General features: G+C 40.9%; 2 protein-coding genes across 2 annotated transcripts; one reads left to right on the forward strand and one right to left on the reverse strand.

Moving 5' to 3' along the window:
- Nucleotides 1-513: 513 nt before the first annotated feature.
- LOC114426075 (B-cell receptor CD22-like) lies at nucleotides 514-5,318 on the forward strand. The gene is made up of 10 exons (XM_028393265.1): nucleotides 514-570; nucleotides 1,843-2,199; nucleotides 2,292-2,516; nucleotides 2,754-3,014; nucleotides 3,137-3,388; nucleotides 3,475-3,738; nucleotides 3,848-3,929; nucleotides 4,016-4,076; nucleotides 4,793-4,992; nucleotides 5,195-5,318. Exons 1-10 carry the CDS (start codon nucleotides 519-521, stop codon nucleotides 5,232-5,234), a joined length of 1,794 nt encoding a protein of 597 aa, XP_028249066.1. The 5' UTR covers nucleotides 514-518; the 3' UTR covers nucleotides 5,235-5,318.
- A 132-nt stretch (nucleotides 5,319-5,450) lies between these two features.
- LOC114438564 (complement C3-like) lies at nucleotides 5,451-20,101 on the reverse strand. The gene is made up of 44 exons (XM_028410021.1): nucleotides 19,960-20,101; nucleotides 19,867-19,881; nucleotides 19,752-19,787; nucleotides 19,576-19,614; nucleotides 19,250-19,439; nucleotides 18,827-18,992; nucleotides 18,542-18,612; nucleotides 18,352-18,443; nucleotides 17,891-17,973; nucleotides 17,728-17,815; nucleotides 17,428-17,530; nucleotides 16,880-16,994; nucleotides 16,680-16,795; nucleotides 16,449-16,592; nucleotides 16,128-16,343; nucleotides 15,818-16,018; nucleotides 15,568-15,720; nucleotides 15,333-15,462; nucleotides 14,911-14,979; nucleotides 14,095-14,403; nucleotides 13,731-13,965; nucleotides 13,385-13,470; nucleotides 12,969-13,108; nucleotides 12,670-12,879; nucleotides 12,180-12,240; nucleotides 11,956-12,039; nucleotides 11,677-11,880; nucleotides 11,369-11,444; nucleotides 11,070-11,226; nucleotides 10,887-11,000; nucleotides 10,624-10,780; nucleotides 10,353-10,516; nucleotides 10,070-10,225; nucleotides 9,781-9,840; nucleotides 9,594-9,684; nucleotides 9,119-9,170; nucleotides 8,935-9,022; nucleotides 8,556-8,645; nucleotides 8,369-8,474; nucleotides 8,170-8,259; nucleotides 8,014-8,097; nucleotides 7,838-7,918; nucleotides 6,171-6,318; nucleotides 5,451-6,084 (listed from the first exon to the last, which is right to left on the reverse strand). Exons 1-44 carry the CDS (start codon nucleotides 20,037-20,039, stop codon nucleotides 5,940-5,942), a joined length of 5,295 nt encoding a protein of 1,764 aa, XP_028265822.1. The 5' UTR covers nucleotides 20,040-20,101; the 3' UTR covers nucleotides 5,451-5,939.
- Nucleotides 20,102-20,372: the final 271 nt, after the last annotated feature.

Raw genomic sequence — 20,372 nt, forward strand, 5'->3', positions numbered from 1 at the left:
ACCGCCACTGATAAGAAGTGAAACACAAACATGCAAGTCCACCACACGACTGACTGACTGACTGCTTCAGATCTTCGCAGCATTAGTAACAGTGTGACTCTAAATTGTCTCAGGATCCAACTCAAAGCAGCAAACTCCAGATTTTCTTGTTCTCATTTCACTCTCAGCTGCTTTCATTGTAGGTTGAAATCAGTGTTGCTGTACCTACATTAACAGAAATGTCTGCAAGGTGTCTTATCAATCAATACAATCATGTATGTTGATACATTTTTAATAATTTCAAGTTAATCACATTATAATAATTTAGGAAGTGTCATATTTTAAGACTATTGCAGATTTATACTAACTTTGATTTTATAACCAGATATTTCAAATGTATTTGCAGAATTTAGACTTATGACGCAAATGGAAATATATTCTTAACAGCCTGACATCCTTCTTTTAAGACAACTTCCTTTTACAGTGCAGATGAAAGTATCACTTTTACTCATTCTGCAGACATCCTCACATACACAAAGATGAGAGGAGCAGCAACCAGAGGATTTGTCATTCTTCTTCTCTCTGTGCCAGGTACTGTAGACTTTTTTAGACTAGACGTTTTTCTGCATAGTGTCTATCCATACAACTCTACATTCACTTCTGTGTTCTTTAAACTGGATATGTGTAAAAGCTTGTTTCTGAATTGTTTTGTGGAATTTTCATAGCCTACAGTGGGATTGTAGTTTTGGAAACATATGCACAAATACAGTCTGTCACTATTCTAACAAATTTTTTTATTGGACAGCTTGTCACAGAGGGAGCATGATACGTTTTCCCTCTATACTGTTATGGACATAAAGCACAATGTATATAAAAAAAATGACCAAATGAAGTAACACAATGACAAATGAGCTTACGACCGACTGACAAAATGTAGCAAGTCTTTCTGCACCTACAGTTGAAGGAACTGGTGACCAGCTTTATAAACTATAAATGTCTTGTCCTGTGGAGGGGAACTGTTTTACTTGTAAAGCATGTTTAATTTTATGAATTTGTGTGTTTTAAGATGAACTTCACCTAACCCCTTAATCTGTGTTAATGCCTAACCTTAAGCAGTAGTTTTTTTTTTTAATTATTCCTAACTAACAATTAAAATTGAGACTTAACAGCGAGTGCAAAAAAAACAACTCACAGTGTCAGAGGGACTCGAACCTTAAACCCCTGAGTGAAAGTCTGTTTGCATAAATGTAATCATGCATGTGTATCTGATGTATTTTTGATATCAAATGCAGCAGCATTTTTAAGAACAATTTTTTTTGCATCTTTCCTCACTTTAGGTAATTTCACAATATTTAAATATCAATGCTAATATTTGCAGAATGCTGAACAATAATGGCCCATATGTCAACTAACAGCCTTGTTTGTTTTTTGCCTCTGACCTGAAATGTATAAATCCACTATTTAGATGATGCTACTTTGTCTCCACACTTCACCAATGTAAATAAATACACATCAGCTGGTACAATGAGCAATGCTCCCTTGATCTCTCTGCTCCTTACACACTCAGGACTATGCCCTCCGGTGTTACAACCACCCAGAAAAATAACAATATCAGACATCTTTTGTAACTTCCAAACAACAAACCATGTCTGCTCCTCATTCCTTCAAATACTGCAGTAATATTGCAAAAAATAGACACATATTTTCCTTAGCTGACTTTATAACTACAATCTCCAGTTATTTATGAATAATTGGAAATAAGAGATTATATGTGGGTGTGGATTGTTGACACAAGACTTTCCATAGTTTTCAAAATTTGGACCTACAAGATATGTCTGTTTTCTGGTGTTCTCTGTGTTACAGTGGTACAGAGTAAGAACGGTTATGGAGTGACTTACACGTCTGCTGAGATCTGTGCTGTAAAAGGATCAACAGTGGAAATACACTGCACCTACACATATCCATATGAGAAGGATGGTCAGACCACTACAGTTCACCAAACACTGTGGTTTACTAAAACAATTCTTTATGGACCTGTGGATCTGAAAACAGACTCAGACTACGCAGGTCGTGTGTACAGTCGTTGTCATAAAAACAAATGCACTCTGACAATCACAGACCTGAGACAGAGCGACTCAGCTGAGTACAAGTTCAGGTTCATAACAAACCATCAAGGTGGGAAATATAGTGGTTCACCTGGAGTCACCTTGTCTGTCACAGGTAACATTTTCATTGCAAATGATTTCATCAAGTATTGTTTACATGTATGTATGAACGTTAACTACATTTTTGTTGTTGCTTCCTGTAATTAGATCTTCGGGTGCAGGTGATCAGACTCTCCCACTACACTGATTATACCTGGGCATGGCTAACATGTCAACGCAGCTGTCAGCCTGATCATGGTTCCTGTGTCTGGTTTAAGAATAGACAGGAGGTTGTGGGAAAAACATTTTGTACTCTTTCAGGCTATTTTACCTCTACAGACAGCTTTTCCTGTGCTGTAAGAGGATACGAGAGGTTCCCCTCTCCATCAGTGTGTGAGTTCACTCAGCATTCAGTCACCATCTTGCACTGCACTTCAATTATAATCTCTCTCCTTTAGTTTGTATTAACACCACTGCATTAGAAACTTGTGTGGGACAACATGTTACTACATCTGGACATCAAGCTCCACCAACCACCTTTGTTTATATAAACTTTTTCCATTTAAAATATGTTCCACTGTAAAAACTCACTCACAATAATCTGTTATTGAGTTCATGTTTTCTCCTCAGATCCTCCAAAGCTTCCCTCTGTGTCAGTGAGTCCCTCTGGTGACATAGTGGAGGGACAATCTGTAACTCTGACCTGTAGCAGTGATGCTAACCCACCAGCTAACTACATCTGGTACAAGGACAATGGTGGTGAAAATCTCAGTAAAGGTGCACAGTTCATCTTGAGATCCATCCAGTCCTCTGACTCTGGAAAGTATTTCTGTAACGCTGACAACAATCTGGGGACAAAGACATCTGAATACAAACACGTTGATGTGAAATGTGAGTAAAACATTTAATTAAATATACATATAATGTGTATAAAAACACACATTTCTCAATTCTGTGTCTTTAAACATCACAACTCCTAATGTCAAGTCATTATATTCAATGTTGACCGTCAGATCCTCCAAAGCTTCCTTCTGTGTCAGTAAGTCCCTCTGCTGTGGAGGGACATTCAGTGACTCTGACCTGTAGCAGTGATGCTAACCCAGCAGCTAACTACACCTGGTACAAGGAGGACCAAAGAGTGCCTCTAGGATCAACAGGCATTTATCACTTCACCTCAATCAGGTCTGAGGACAGAGGGATCTACTACTGCAAGTCTGAGAATAAACATGGACAGAAGTCATCGTTTCTATCTGTAGAGGTCCAGTGTAAGTGTATTTATCCTTTTTTTGCATAATACACTAGTCCTTCATTGATAATATGAATAAAAACATCTCTATATATTGTGTTTAAGATCCTCCAAAGCTTCCCTCTGTGTCAGTGAGTCCCTCTGTTGACACAGTGGAGGGACATTCACTGACTCTGACCTGTAGCAGTGATGCTAACCCAGCAGCTAACTACACCTGGTACAAGAAGGATGAAGCCGCACCAAAAGCATCAGGACAGAACTTCACCATCACTGAGACTAGAGCTGAACACAGTGGCAGTTATTACTGTGAAGCCCAGAACAGCAGAGGACGTCAGAGCTCCTCCTTACATCTGATCACTGTTGTGAGAGGTGTGTCTAATTTGATTTACATGTACACAAGTGAAGACAAATAATTTAGTTAATTCCTCTATGAGGTAAAAATGTGATGCATTTATTTATTTTTATCAATGTTTCCCAGAGACATGGAAACTAGTATACATTGGAACAGCTTCAGTCATTTTCCTGGTTGTCATACTGCTTCTTGTTTTCCTGCTGATAAGGTAAGTCTGTCTGTTCTACATTATACCTAAACATCCATTGTGTCAGCTGTCAGTTGGGGAACTAAATAATGATTTCTCCCAACCAGAAACAAGAGGCCTTCAAAGGCATCACCTGAGTCTGGAGAAAACCCAGAGAACAGACAACAGGTGACAGACAACATAATGTAAAATCTGAGCAAACTGAAAATCTAAAGACAGAGAACCAGTCCTGCTCTACTGCCTTGTCTGACCTTTTCACTCTCATTTTGAGACGTTTGTTTTCCTACTTGCTGTTTTTTGTTCTGTTTTCTGTTTACTTTCATTTTCTAAAAATGCTAATAATCTACACCTTCTCTAAATATAATCAACAAAGAAACAGAACTGTGTCCTTTGGTTATGAGGTACATGGACTTTAATGCACTATGAGAGAAAAGCAGAATGACCTGTTGAACAGCTGAACTCAAATTAATACAGTGTTCAAACCTGGAAAAGCACTTTTCTCTCCTACACTTGGTAATCTGCTAAAATCTTGCTCATGTGATTCATCATAGAAACAGATAAACATCCTTTTCGGTTACCATCCTCTGGAGCCTGCAAAGTGTTGCGTCAGTAGCATGCACAGCAATATCTAAGAAAATGTGGATTTCCATAGCTATCCTTGGATTTGGATTTCGGTGCAGCACCAGGAGAAAATATGTGAAAAAATATACTACAACCGGTAATACTGGCAATTACTGAAACTGAGTCTGGTGCAGGAGCAGATTTAGTATAGTTTGGTTTGGGCCTAAGCTGGATAGCTGCCATTTTCAAATCATCAGCCAATGTTACTAATGTAAAATGTCCAGGAGTTCCTCTTTCTTCAAAGATAATGTTTGTCTTTCCAGCATCTACCCCATGACTTAGAGGAGCAGGAAGACCTTCAATATGCCAGCGTCCACTTCTTGAAGAACCAGAAAGATCCCATCTACTCCAGCATCAGAGCGGGCGGACCCCACAGATACCGGGAGGAAGAGGAGGAGGAGGAGGATGTGGTTGTACAGCAGAACACAGTGGTCAAATTCAAGAGTGCCAGCTCTGCACCAAGGTAAACAGATGTTCATTTAATATATATATATATATATATATATATATATATATATATATATATATATATATATATATATATATATATATATATATATATATATATATGCATTTACTTTATATTTTGTATGACTGCATCTCAATAAATTTTTTCTTTATTTATTGTGTGTTGTTTATTGTTTGTTTGTCTCCCTCCCTCTCAGAACTAGAAGAGAGGAAACAGAGGACCCAACAGCACTGTAAAGTACAGTCAACAGGAGGATACTCTGATTTTCTACTGATTTTAAATTCAGCTTTTTAAAATCTCAGCAGCAGCAGTGATGCCATCAATCAGATGAAACTTTTATTTGTAACTAATATATACTCAAATGTGCTAAGCTCTATGCTTTCAAATACATATGTTTTATATTATGACTGCTGTTTTCCTTTCTTTCATAAAGTCTATCTGTAGCCCAAAAATTTACAGTGGCCCTGATAGGTCCATTTTAATCTTTTAATTAAATTAATGATTTAATTGAATTGATTGATTAAAGATCATTTGCAGACCCATTTTCACCTTTCAAAACCTACCTCAATTTACTACCTTGTCATTTTGTATTTGCTTTTCACAGGCAGGGGTAAACTGCTAAAAAATGGAATCTCCTGGCATTTACATTGAATGCATTATAATGAACAAAATGTGTTTTATTTAGTATTCTGATGTTAGACAGTTTACATCATGGTAAACTGTTGAGCTTTGAATTATTGGCTGTTCTGCACTACACATGACATACTGCCAATGTGAGGACTGTTTTTAATACACTGCTGTTTTCAGTTCTTCCTCCTTATTAATTCTTATAAAATCCTCACAGTGGGAAAAAAGGGAAATCTAAATATAGTCCGTATTGCACAGATGGAGTGCAACAGAACAGAACAGGAACATAATGTGTGCTTGCAGCTCATGGGCTTCTACAGCCTGCAGCCATTGACAGACAGTTCAAGCGCGGTGTCCTTCAGGGTCCTGCATTTATCTTGCAGGTTGTGATTGCTGGAGCACTCTGTAGGTGAAGGCCAGCGCTCCACCCAGGTGTTCTTCCCAAGCATGTAGATGAATCTGACACACAGCAAGGAAAGACAGAAGATTGATTTTCTTGTCTACATGAATCCTCAGTTCTATCGAAACAAGCAAGTTCTCTTTACTTGTTAGTGTTACTGTCAGTGGTCCAGAGGTCCTCTCTGGGGCCAATGATGAGGTACTGTGAGCCCTGCTTCAAGTTAAGTCCATCTCTGCAGCCTCCATGAGACATGAACAGTCTCTTCTGACCCACTCCAACTCCAGCCTCCAAACCTGCACATAAATAACAATAATAATTACGGTAATTGCAGATTCTTTTTCCCCACATATCCATGATAAATGGAAACATTTGAATTTGGGTCAAGCTCATTCGATTTTGTGTTTACATGCACAGTAATAACTATTTTCTCAATATCACACACATTGGACCCTGGAAAGACTTTAACACTTCTGGATCCCCTCCAGTTCACCTATTAACCCTTCTAGGAGTGGAGGACACCAGTATCTATCTGCTCAACAGAGTCTACACCCACCTAAAAAAGCTGGAAAGCAGTGTAAAAAAAATGTTTTTTGATATTTCAAGTGCGTTTGACGCCATCAGGCCGGCTCTGTTGGCTGAGAAGCTGACAGTGATGCAATTTGATGCCCCCTGGTTTCCTGGATGCTATCTGACAGACTGCAGACCACAGTATGTATGCCTACAATGCTGTATGTCAGACAGACTGATCAGCAACACTGAAACCAGTTACCAATCTGGGTCTGAGAGGCAGACGCGCCTCCACCTTTAGGACTAGACTTAAAACCTTTCTGTTTAGTAAAGCATATAGTTAGCCTCAAACATAGTGTGTAGGGCTGGTAGGTATAGTTACAGGCACTTGTCGACATGGCCTCAGCCTCAGGCATAACAGGCATCATAGGGCCGATAAAATCCTAACTTTTAGCACAGCTATGCTGCTGTAGGCTGTCGGGGGGCACAAACATGATCCACTGAGCAGTTTCCCTCAAATCCCCCTCTCACCCTCTGACCTCGCCTATTCGCCTATTCTCATTAGTCTGGTTCATACTAGTGATTCATGTCATAAACTGTGTTTGCTGTCTTCCTCGTAGTTTTGTGCCTCTCTCTCTCTCCAGGTCTCTCTGCCTCCAGACCTCCATGCTGCAGACCTGCAGTCTGGTCCCTGATCATTCCAATGCTTACTGCTTATGCCAGTCTCTGTTGTTCATCATTGTTTTAATTATAAATTACTATTATTATTTATTAACTGACAATACATATCCACTATAATATAATCACAACTGTTTCATCTTGCTCGATAACATCAACAACCTGTCATTTGTTTGTTCTCTGTAATGTTTGACGTTTGCTGCATGTTTGTCTCTCTCTCTCCTTCATCCTCTCTGTCCTGTCTACCTGTTCTTTCTCCTCCTCCACCCAGTCAACTGTCAGCAGGAAGGTTCTCCCTTATGAGTCGGGTCCTGCTCAAGGTTTCTTCCTGTTAAAAGAGAGTTTTTCCTGTTGCTCCTAAGGGGGTTCAGGCTCTGGGTCTTTGTAAAGTGCTATGAGACAAATCTGATTGTAAATGCGCTAAATATTGTCTTTAGCCCAGAATATATAGTGAATAAACTCATTAGTCTGAGTATAAGTAAACTTCTGTCAGGTTATAAGTACAACACCTGCAAAACTGCCACAAAAACTAAAACTCAGAACATATTAGAACATATTACAAGGTACAATTTGATCCCTGTAGTGTTTCCCTGTGGATCAGCACAACCTGGCAAAAGGTATACTCACCCAGTTTGATAATTTCTGTAATCTCCATCTCATATTTGTCATAGTAAGTCTGGCTGACACTCAGCACCTTCACCTGAAAAACTGAAAAACACGGACAAGCACAAGCATTACAAGTGCAATCCATTGTATGATTGACTAACAACTGATACTGCAGATTCTTTTTGAATGTGTAATACCGTGGTGTAAACTCGTGCAGGCAAATACTTCTCTTTCTTTGTTGAGATAATTTTCATTATCGGTTTTGGAGATACAGCAGTCACCTGGAGAATGAGAGCGCAAATGTAAATATAGTGAAAATAACAGATACACATCGCTGCTGCTGCAGGCTTTACCCTGCGTGCAGCGGCAGACCTCGTCCCTGCAGATCTGAGTGAGCTCCTCCAGGTCTTCTTTGGGAGAGTAAGCACGACTGCAGCGGTGGTCTGTGACAAACAGAAAGTTAGAAAAAAGATAACACACTCATATCTGCACCTGCAGAGTCCGTGGATTCATGTTTCTGTCCTGTGTGGCAGCCATGTTGTGTTTTCCTACCAGGATTGTAGTACTCATAGACAGTAACAGAGGACGGTTGGAGGATGCCGACTTTGAAGCTCTGCTGCAGCCTGAAGATCAGGATCTCTGGCTCTCTGTGAGAAACCTAAAAAGATGATTTAGTGTAACAAGGTGCAATATAAAACCTCCAATCCAATAATCCAGACTGTGGGAGCAGTGTTGTCACCTTTGACAGGTGGAGGAGGAGAGAGCCTCTGTCACTCAGGTTATCCATGATCTGGTAGTTACTGATGTAACGATCCACTGAGTTGGACAGCTGGACACACACATAAACAGAATTGGTTAGCATCTATTAGTAGGTCATTATAACAATGGAGTAACCTACTATAATTTTAGTGCTGAATTGTAGAAAAAAACATTTTCTGGGCTCTATTGTTTAGTCTAAATGAATAATAAAAACACTGAACAAAAATGTCTATTGACAACAACAAAATGTTGATGCTACCACACTGGGGAGTTCTCTGCAGACAGTCCATTTGATAATAATGTTTACAGGAAGGAAATAAAAAATATATAATTTTTTTTATGTAGTGAAAAAAAATGACCATCTCCAGGTCTGAGTTTTCTGGAGTGAAGCCAGTGGGCAGAGTCATATCAAGAGCCACCATTCGGACATCTTTCGGTCCCAAGGCCCTGTGTACAAGAACAAGATAGTACTGACTTCAATTACTCACTATATGTGGCTAAAGCCTAAACACACCGTTATGACAATACATAACAACAACCAACCTGACTGTGATGGTGATCTGGTAGGATTTTTCCACATCTGCTGGAGGCTTTTCTGGCGTAAGAAAGAAACAAACAGAATTTAAATAACAGTGGGTTGGAAACTTATCTAGCTGACTTCAGAGTGAGTCATCGTTATGCTAAGGACACTATTTAATAATTTGTGTAATGACAGCAACCATGTTTTTTTTTGTTATTGGTGCACTGTTATGTATGTGTTCATATACAGGTTTACTAATATTCACCTGTGCAGTATTGTATTTTGTATTGTGGTGGTTTTTATTTGTGGTGATGCTTTAAAGAGGCAAAGATATTTATGATATGAATAAATTATTATTATTGTGTTGTGCTATATTATATTCATATCATGGCATGTGTTCTATGTTCATACAAATGAAAATCTGATCAGTTGAAAGTTATGCTGTCATATAATCCCATTCACAGACCAATAACAGGAGAGACATATTTTTTTTGTCACCTCTGGATTCTTCAATAGTGACATTTAGGTCAAAGTTCTCACAGGACTTCTTATCATCCGCATCATGCATCTGGTTGTAGTAGGTCACAACCTTGGGTAAAGGTTTGAGTAACAGAGAAGGAGTAGTAGTAAGTAGTTACATAAATAAAAAAACATTTATGAAGAAAATCTTGCTGCATTTCTGTACCTCCAGTATTCCTTGTCCATTTCCTTTTGCCACCACATCCAAACCAAGATTAGCAGGCAACTGCAGAACAAAAGCAGCAGAGGAGGAGGGAAAAAATGCATGTAGTCTCAATATGAATCATTTGCAGCCAAATGTACCGCATGTGCCTCCAAGTCATTTAAAACTGCTTTAAATCTTAGAGACTGCAAAAGACTCCAAGCAGAAGAAGCACCAACTTTTCCTAAAAATACTTTAAACCCCAAACTGTGCTGTAATTCTTTAATCTGACTGGATTAACATTCTTTCTCACCCTTGATGAGCGAGCAGCGTATGCTGTGGAGGGGTTAAAATGGTAGCGGACATCTTTGCGTCCCGGCAACTTGACATCCACATCCAGACTGAGGTCAGGAGGAGGAGGTTTGTTGGCTAGATACTCTGACAGGGCCTGGAGAACCACCATGGTGGACTGGGGAGGGGGGAGACAGTAAAAGGGGCAGGCTGCAGTGTGTCACATGAGTTGATAATTACCACCAATGTTTTTATCTCTTTTTTGAGTATAATATATATATATAAATAAAATATGATAGTGGTACCTGAGTGGAGCCAAAGCCTCCTCCTCTTCTCCGCTGGCTGCTCAGCCATTTGAAAGGTGCTGCAGCCTCTTCCATGCGTCCTAACTTGGTCAGAGCCAGCAGGGCGTAACCAGTGGCCTCAAGTGTGAACATGGCATTTTGTGTGTCGGGCCAGTAGCTGCCGTCTGGAGGAGAGAGGACAATGCATTATACGGTAACATCTGCTCTAAGGGTGCCACACATATGAAAATATCAGAGCATTAGCCTTAGTGCGCGAATAAAGCAGGGATACCTGAAGCTGCAGCACCGAGTAAAGATTGTGTTGTGTTAAACTGTGGAGGTGTGTCCACCAGAGCCAGTGCGTATGAGGCGATGGCCACCGTGTATGGTCTCCTACCGGGGCTCTGCAGAGCTTTGTTCAGGTACTCTTTGGTCCTATGAATTGCTGACTACAGCAACATGTAGAGCAGGCGTTACTAATATGTCATCAACCACAGGCATGTAATAAAGCATTACAGATAAAAGACAGCTTCGAAAACACTGTGTGTAAATTACCTCTGTGTCCACACCTGGACTACTGCAATTGATCCCCGTCTGCTTGGCCTCTGCGAGTGCTATGAGGACGAAGGCCGTCAGTGTTATCTGTGGGTCATCACCACGGAGACCACCCTGGAGACACAGACATTATTTTTGTAACACTGTACAGTAACATGAGGTGTGTGTGTGTGTGTGTCTCACAGTCAGTGCTGTGCTGTAGACTGGGTTGTCTTCCACAAACCGTCCATTCTGTTGTTTGTTCTTCACCAGGTAGAGCAGAGGGTCACACACTTGCTGCTTACTGACACCAATGAGTGAGTAAGCCATGGAAAACACTTTCACCACGAATGCTGTGATCCTGACAGTGGATTAGACTCAGATTAGACTACATTCTGGCACTCCTTTATTAAAGTCTGGTTTGTGGTGTGACACATGCAGTGCCACAATTTGAAATGAAACACATGATTATAATATATAATAATGTAAGGTTTAGACAGTACCATGTACTTGCTCCTTCACCCCTGTAGGGTGGATAAGAGCCATCAGGCTTCCTGTATGCCAGCTGGTGCTCATAGCCTAAAAACATGTTACAATAATTTCACCCATCATCAACTAACCAGCATCTAGACTTCATTTAATCCACCAACCATCCACAAAATCATCCACACACCCATTTATTCATGCGTCCAACATCCTTTACCATCTGTTTTTTCATAGTCCATCATCACCCATCCTTCCATACATCCATAAATCCAAACAGATATTTAGCCATCTACTCATCCAACTACATTCTTTCTTTTTGCCTCACCTCTCTTGATGAATCTGATAGCATCAGCCTTGCGCTGCACCCCCACACTCTCCCAGCCTTCATTGCGCTCCAGGTAGAGGGTGGCAATGAGCGGCATCGTAATGGAAGCCAAGTTCTGCTCCACCCCACCATGGGGCATCCGGATCAGAGACGCCAGAGAGTCCTCACTGATGGAGTTGTCAATGCTGTCTGCCATTGCACTGCCTGGAGAGGCAAGAGAAAGAATCAGCACTCAGCCTGTTTTCTAATGATTGTTGTTAATCTTTATCAGTGACTAACCTCTGACATTGATGAACGTCTCAGGTACAGAGTTTGGGACGACTGACTCCAGTTCAACCTTGTCAAGATGAACTGTCTGTGTTCCTGTAGTGCATGGAAAAAAATCTTTTATAGTTTGCATTCTATAACTTTACCACACACCTTTGATGTTAGAGTAAGAAATCTAATAAGCAGCACTGATCTTTTAATAGTTAGTATAATTGATAACAAGCTTCACAATTTACCTCCCTCAGCAGATGGGTTTAACACAACACTCCAAACTTTAGTCTTCGGTACCCCATCCATCTGTTTGTGTCATGAAAAACGTTGATTAAATACATGCTAAACAAGAATTCTGACAAATTAACTCATGAAATTTTGCTTTTAAATGAAAAATGACCTGAGAATCTTGATTGACATCTCAGGCACTTTAATCTCTAAATTATAGGTTTAATCTCAGATTCTGAGTTTAATGTTAAAGGGTTAACCTTAACTTTTGACTTTCAAAGTTCTGAGTTTAATCTCACACCAACTGTGTCTATTTTATCTGACCAAAGTCAGCATTTTCATTTCAAAGTCAGGTTTCTGAAATACATTTTTTACAGCGGTCGAATCCTCACACACTTTTTTGATTTTAGAGAACACTCACTTAGCTATTTTTACCATGTTCTGCAAAGACAAACTAATAGAATAATGAAGGTGATTTCATTTAAAAAAAGCGTAACCACAACTTACCACCACACGCAGAAATTTCTGCACGCGGTCTCCTCCCATCATGTCTCTGGCAGCCACCATTACCTCCAGAGGTAGTTTCCCCACCACCAATGGTACAATGGTGTAAGGCACCACTATGGAGGAGCTGTTTGGCAGCCTCACTTCCTGTGTGTGTCTGTCCTTAAAAGCGATGCTGCACATGCCATCTGTTTTCAGAAGTGTCACTCTTACCTGAGAAGAAACCAGCCATACAATGACAATATAGAAAAATATCAAAGGAACACAACATTGGCGGGAAAAAAAACAGAAGATGCTCTTACATGCAGGTCCTCATCGCCATAGTTGTAGACCACGGCTTTAATCTGGACCCGTTCATGCCTCGCTACTGAATGTGGCAGCTTCAGGTCCACAAAGAAATCCTTCCGTGCTTTGACATTATAAGGCTCAGCAACACAGAAACCTGCACATGACATTCAGAGATTTTCTTTACGTTCAGGAATGTCTGTATATCTTATAAATGAAATATGAGTGAAATTCACCTTTTCTTTAGTGTAATATAACAAAGGACATCCCCCTCACCCCTTTTCATTTCCAAAATAAAAGGTGGCCACTAAGCTTTGCAACCCCTCATGATGTCATGATTTTACTCTACACACTTTACGTGTTCAACACGTTTCTGCAACATTTCCCTGTTGTCTTTGGACCAGTGTGATCACTGCCACCTTCCTCCTCTTACCTGTATGTGGTGATGCACTGACGGCCATAAATCCCCACTCAGTGACGACATCAGGTAATACATCATCCACTCTCTTAGTTGCCAGCCTGATGACCAAATTAATCAGCAGTAATAACAGCGGCAAAGTCCAAATCTTAAAAAGTGCATTTAGACAATCTAAAGGAAGGCATAGCTGTCTAACTTTGGGTTAATTATTATTGTCACAACTGCAATGTTTCCAACATGTACTGAGTTTATTTGAACAACTTATTATTGTATCTGTTTTATTTGTTATCTCAATACTAATATTTCACATGTTGTGTATTCTGGCCACATGCGAGGAAATGTCTTATTTTTTCTCACTCACCCGTCTCTTTCTGCCTGAGTGGGAAGGGTAACATCCCTCCACAGCCAAGACTCATAGAACTTGGAACGTAGATACACATCTGACTCATCCATGTACTCCCAATCTTCATCTTCTTCTACTTCTGCCACTCTCCTCCCTTGTGGTATCGCTTTTGCTACTTCCTCCATTAGGGTGATTCTTGTATGGGATAGCTGCAGGTCAGGTGAACCAGCTGACCCACGTAGTCTTCCCCAGTCTATTTAAATACATTTATGTATGATGAGCATGGTGTTGATATGTACACTCACACTTTGAAAAAAAGTGACCAAAACTTGAAATAATGAATAATGATATAGATCTGATAAAGATGAGGTACAAAAATTACCAAAGTTATTGCTGGAGAGTGGTATTTTCTCTCGTGTATGCACTGAGTCAGAATGAACTGGAGAGCTGGGCCTGGATTGAGAAGTGGGGGTGGTGGTGGGGGGAGCTGTTGTCATGGATGGCAGAATGGTGGGAATCTCGGTGTTAAACACTTGGTCCCTTAAAGTGGCGCAGCAGAAGCGAAAAGCCTTAATGCACTCCCAGCCTTCAGCGATATAAAGCGAGCGGCGAGTGCAGGAGTATGGCATCGGGATCTCCCTCAGACCGTCTTTACAGCAACGACGCAGCAACTTCTCCTTGTAGTGACTCTCTGGAGGTAGCGGGGTGGAAGAGAAGACAATATTGTATATAAAAACTGCTTTCACGTCAGGTCTCCATTTGGTAGTTGTGTTCACCCACACACCCACAGATGGGACAGGGTTGGTCTCAGGTGTCTAACTGTTTGCTTATGGTGGTATGGATGGGGACAGCCGCCACCTCTCACACTGCTTATCAGACACTCTGTGGGTTCTTAGCACCAAGAGCCAGATCAACTAGTGTCTTGCTAGTGTAACATAAGGGTTGATAAATTTATACCATTCCTACATTCAGGTGTGACTAGAAAAATAATACGTATCGCTGAATACATAGTACACACAATGCAGTGCCAAACGTACCAGAACACATCAAATGGCAAATCAGTTAAGACAACATTACAAAGTAACAACAATGCAGAGAAAGAACTGTAGCTCAAACTGTTTTGTCACCTATATTAAAAGACCATTATTGCTACCATGCAGTTTATACCAGCTGTGTACATAATTAATGAGTTTCTTACCCAGTAGTGCTCTGCGCTCCAACAGTTCAGCCGAGCGCCTTCTTCTGGCACTGCCTGGACACTGCAGGGCTGAGAGGAGAGGAGAGGAGAGGAGAGGAGAGGAGAGGAGAGGAGAGGAGAGGAGAGGAGAGGAGAAGTAAAATTAAGACATAATGTTTTTATTCTGTGGGTCTGTATCATGTACAATCCTTATTCTGAATGTGCAATCTTTTATGTGGATCCATTTGAAAGGCTGAGTATCAGAACCTTTAGCAATGCCTACAACATGCTTAACAGGCAACACCACAAGACAGGCACCCAGCGCAGCTCCAGGATTGCCTCACTTCAGCAAACACACAATACAAACATGGACTTCAGTTGCTGCAAGAGAGCTAAAACACTCCTAACAAGGGAGCAGGTAACAGCTCCCTGCTCATACGTACCATGTCTGGGTAGTGTTCTGTGCCCAGCACTGGAGGCGTAAAGCAGTCCTGCATCTGTAAACACTGCTGAGGCATCTTGGCCTCCCCCTCGAGTGCAGCCAATGTCTCCCTGCTCCACCACATCCCAAATCTGAGAAAAAAAGGATCCATTGAAAACAGAATTAATATAGCACTTATTCTCTAATTTGTCTTCCTGTGATAGATATCTTGCACCCAAATACATGCACATACACACCTTATTCTGTGTGAGTCTGTCCTTGTTGAGAAGATACACAGCATTGTCCACAGCCACCAGGGTGACCTTTGCACCTGGGTCACCTCTGACCTGAAAACTGAAGCTCTTTCCTGGTCTGTAGTATCCGGGAGTGCCTAATGGTTCAGCTGAAAGCTACCAGATAGAATGAAAAGAAATGAATTCACATAGCTGACAACTAAAACCTGAAGAAACACTCTGCTGTTCAGCTGTGGCTGAGCTGAGCACTCACCCTTCCCACACAAGAATGCGCCGCATGCACCCAGATAGAGTCTGACACCACCTCCTCACGACCTGCCCAGGGAATACTGTAGAATGCCACAACGCGAAACGATGGCATCATTGCTGGCGTTACCAACACTCCAGTGCTGGTGATGAGCTGATCACTTACACCCACACGCTCAGCACTTATGATTTTACCTTTATTGAGCACCTGAGTTTTAGAACGAGAAGAATTGATAGATACATAATGTTATAGGTGTATTTTGGTTTAGGATTCCCCTTTTTTTGCATTTACACTTGAAAAGTTGTCCTTGTCTCACCAGGTAGGTGATGTGCTTGATGAAATCTCTGTGCGTTGTATCTGCAGTTTGTATCATGAGCTCCATTCGCAGCATTTGCCCTACAGAGACTTTGTTGGTTGCAGTGGAGATGTAAAGGTAGTTTCGATGCTGCTGGTGAAAGGTGTTGTAGGGAAGGACAGTGACCTGTTGTTTGGCCTGTTGCTCTGGACTCAGGCCATCCAGTGCAGTCTCAAACTGAGAAAGAGACAAAATGTTTCTTCTGGCTTTCTTTATAAACTAATAAAAGATCTCTTATCGTGAGTAATGCTTTGAGGAAAAGTAGTGTGCATTCATACTAACAGTAATGGTTTGTGCATTATTGTCACTGGGCATGTTGACGGAGGCTCTGCTGGTGCCAGAGGAAATCATCAAAGGTGATTCTAACAAATTCACCTTGACCGGGACGCCGCTGGCTGGAGAACCATCATGGTGGCTCACCTGGATCTGGACAGAGACATTTTCTCTGTAGTTTTATACCATTGGACTTAACATTAGACGCAATTACAGTCACACATAGAAGCTAGTCCTTACTGTAAAGTCAAAAGGCATGCCTGGCTTAAAGTACTTTGGAATGTCTTTTAAATATATGAGAAAGGGAGACTCCACAATTCTAATCCCCGTCCTTTCTGCCTCGACCAGATCACTTCCTGCGAGGGAAAAACTCAGGTCAAAGAGCAGCAAGTGAATACTTTTATTTATTCAGCATACAGCATCTGACTGTGGGTGCTTACCTGACTTGGTGAGTACAGAGGCTCTGACATAAAGAGAGTAGCCCGCCAAAGATCTAATTTTGGGGAATGCTTTCTTGATTTCCTCCATACTCAGCCTGACAACTCCTCCACTCAGCTGCAGGAAGGAAGAAATAAATAAGAATTCTGACTAAAAACTACACTGCGCAAAATAAAGGGAACACTTAAAGAACACAATGTAACTCCAAGTCAGTCACACTTCTGTGAAATCAGCCTGTCCAGTTAGGATCAACACGGATTGTGAATCAGTTTCAGCTGCTGTTGTGCAAATGGAACAGACAACAGGTGGAAATGAGAGGCAGTTATCAAGACAGCCCTATAAAGGAGAGGTTCTGCAGGTGCTGACCACAGACCATTTCTCTGTTCTCATCCTTTCTACCTGATGTTTGCTCACTATTGCATTTCGTCAGTGCTCTCACCCCTAGAGGCAGCATGAGGCGGTGTCTACAACCCACACAAGTTGCAAACCAATAACGATAGGTCACTGAAACCCAAACAACAAGTTATGTCAACAACATTTCTGAACTTACATCTGACACTTGCTTCACTGACGGTATCCTTTTCCTTTCTTGGTTGATCTGCACACCAAACACAACAAATGCCGTCCCCTGAACTGGCTCACCATACAGGTATCTGTAAATGGTAAATTAGCCATCAGTGTTGTTGAATACATCTTCGCCATTATGCAACTGTAGGCAATATATGCAAGTTACATGTGGTTGTGGTGTCTTGTAAGGATCCAGTTCTCAGAGTATTTAAAGGTACAGTTCAACCATTTTGATTACTGTGGATGTACTTTTGGTGTGTTTTTATGGGTGTATGTTGCCGACCTAGCTGAGATCTCAATTTCCAGATCAGCATCGTCCAGCCTGAGGAAAGACTGCCTGGGTGTCAATGTAACATTGAAGGCAGGGAGTACTGAAACAACACGCAATACCCATAAGTTAATTAAGAATAAAGAGTGTTTCTACAGTTACATTAAGGTACACCTACCATATTTCTTCACATCAAACTGGGAGGTGAACGTGTTCTGCTGCCAGTGGTCAAACTTTGCAGTTAAAGTCCATGTTCCGTCACTGCAACACAATCAGTCGTATTACAGATAGAACATAATACAAAGACATCACAATGCCTCAAGTTAGAGTTGCAAAGTTTAAAGGGGAAAAAAGGCTTGTTCAATGCATTGTTGCTAGATTTTTTCTGTGTTTAACAGAGATGACAAATCAATACTGCAAATTTTTGGCAGACCTCACATTACACAACTTTAACTGGGTCAGGCAAGGACCACAAAATAAACATGTCTTTGGTCTGTGACATTTCAGTTTCTGGGGATAAGTTTAGGTTGGCTTCAAAAGATTCAGATGGCCAACAGTCAAAAATCAATCATGAGCTTTGAGGATCATTGTTTCTCTTTTGCAGACAGTTGGATGATAAACCCAACAATTTGACCTTACTTGACAACTTCAGACAAAGTATATGTCCCTGAAAAGACACCATGAGAAGCTTTGGTCCTGAAGTTCTGTTGAACCACCACACCCTCTGCATTCTACAATACACAAAATACCATTGAAATAAATCCACACCACTTACAAAACACAAAGGATTCATCACTGACTCATTGAAATGTTGTCAGAAGTTGTTCACCTGGATGTCTACGGAGACAGGGCTGTCAAAGGCCTTGAAGGACGGAGAAGACACAAAGGCTCTGAACCGAACTGGAAAGGTGAGAAATCACACATTCAGACTTGAATCTTAATTGCATCATGGGTATTAGTAGTGATAGCACTAGTTCTTTAATGGCGTCTGCATTACAATTGTTGTGACCAAAAACAGTTGCACCGGTGATAAAGTTGCCTGTAGTTACTGATACTTATGATGCTTATCGTTGATTTATGCGTTATTATCATCATCAGTGTTCTCCTTCCTTACCGGTTTCTCCAGGGTTGTAGATGGGTTTGTCTGTCTGGATGAAGATGTACCCAGAGTGAAAGGTGACCATCAGCACTCGCTCCTCAATGTGTAAACCTTCGAAGGTCACTTTCAGATTCACAAACTTGTTCTTTTTCTCTTCACGATTCAGAAGATCTGAGGAAACCTGAGGTAAAATGAGATTGAGATACATGAGAATATCTTCTTGTTTTTGAATGAGAGATTAGCTGCTAGCTCTAAACCGTAAACCACAAAGTGGAAGAACAAAATCTATGGCTTCACTGATTTGCTTTTGCTTTGCATGCTCTTAGTATTGCTTTGGCTTAATATGTACTAGCAAAGTTAGGGTTAATACTTGCATAAATACAGGGTGAGAATCACCCTTCAAATATGTTCACACTTAGTAAGACCCTGCTGAGCCACCTCTATAGTCTTGAGAGTATGAAATCCATTTTCCAGATTGAGTGTGACAGAGTCCTGGTAGAGCATGGTGGTCCTCCTGAAGTCCTGGATGATGATGGAGACAGTTACAGGGGCAAACACACCGTCGGCCTGTAGGTAGATGTTCTCAGGGCTGTCGGTCCTCAGCAGGTCTGGAGCCAGCACAGTGAACCTAAGATAAGGTAGTGGAAGACAGATATTACTTTCACTGTCACCATTCTGTGACCACTGTCGAGGTTTAGTTTACTGAAATTGGCAGAATTAAAATTTAGTTTGATATTGCCATTTTGTCTTTTAAAAAACTGTACCTTGGTGTAGAAACAACTGTAATCCTTCTTTCAGATAAGCTGCAAAAACAGGACAAGGATTTGTTTCATTCATGACACAGTGCTGCAAACTAAAATGAGGTAGCTAGTAATAGTCCTGTGATGTTATATTTGTGGCTTATACCCACTTTTCATGTGACCTACAAACAGTTACTTACTCATGGTGGTCAAAGTATTTGCCAATAGGAACAAATCTGGGAATAAGATACAGAAATAACTAACAGTCAGTCACAATCTCTACTATGCAATCTCAATGCATGCACACACACATACCTGTCTCGCCAGGAGCTGTAATGAACACAGTTTGATTAGTAAAGAAATTGAAAAGATGTATAAAGTAGAAACTAGAGAATAAAAACAGCTTACCTCATTCTATCATCAAACTGTCCATTTGAGCTGTATATCAGCATGAGGAGTAAAATGTTGTGTAGCTTCCATCTAATCATTTTGACTGGCTGATAACCCAGTGGACTGAGGCCACCAGAGAGCAATCAACTAATATAACAGAGCCCAAACCCCCATGAGACACAGATTACGGGAAGAGGAGGAGTATATTTTTTAGTCAATAATGGGGAACAGACACAAAAAACAAGCCACACAAACCTGTTGGTTAACAAGCATGAGGGCCCAAAGGTCAATACTAGAGAGAAGAATCCCACATGAACTTCAGCTCTTTTTGGGCTTGTCTCATGCATTATAAGTATGTGTATATTAAAAGAACTAATAATGAATATAAAAGGTTTCTGGGAGTGTATTTGCTGTAGTGCAGAACATACAGT

Source organism: Parambassis ranga, chromosome 1 (genome assembly GCF_900634625.1).
Source record: "Parambassis ranga chromosome 1, fParRan2.1, whole genome shotgun sequence".
Lineage (NCBI taxonomy): Eukaryota > Metazoa > Chordata > Actinopteri > Ambassidae > Parambassis > Parambassis ranga.

Coding starts and splice junctions, on each gene's coding strand:
- LOC114426075 (XM_028393265.1), top strand. CDS start 519: ATGAGAGGAGCAGCAACCAGAGGATTTGTCATTCTTCTTCTCTCTGTG. Junction 2,517..2,753: donor GTTCCCCTCTCCATCAGTGT/GTGAGTTCACTC, acceptor TTTTCTCCTCAG/ATCCTCCAAAGCTTCCCTCT. Junction 3,930..4,015: donor CTTGTTTTCCTGCTGATAAG/GTAAGTCTGTCT, acceptor TCTCCCAACCAG/AAACAAGAGGCCTTCAAAGG.
- LOC114438564 (XM_028410021.1), bottom strand. CDS start 20,039: ATGATTAGATGGAAGCTACACAACATTTTACTCCTCATGCTGATATAC. Junction 9,841..10,069: donor ACGCTGCTCGCTCATCAAGG/GTGAGAAAGAAT, acceptor TTTGTTCTGCAG/TTGCCTGCTAATCTTGGTTT. Junction 8,646..8,934: donor AAAACTCAGACCTGGAGATG/GTCATTTTTTTT, acceptor GTGTGTGTCCAG/CTGTCCAACTCAGTGGATCG.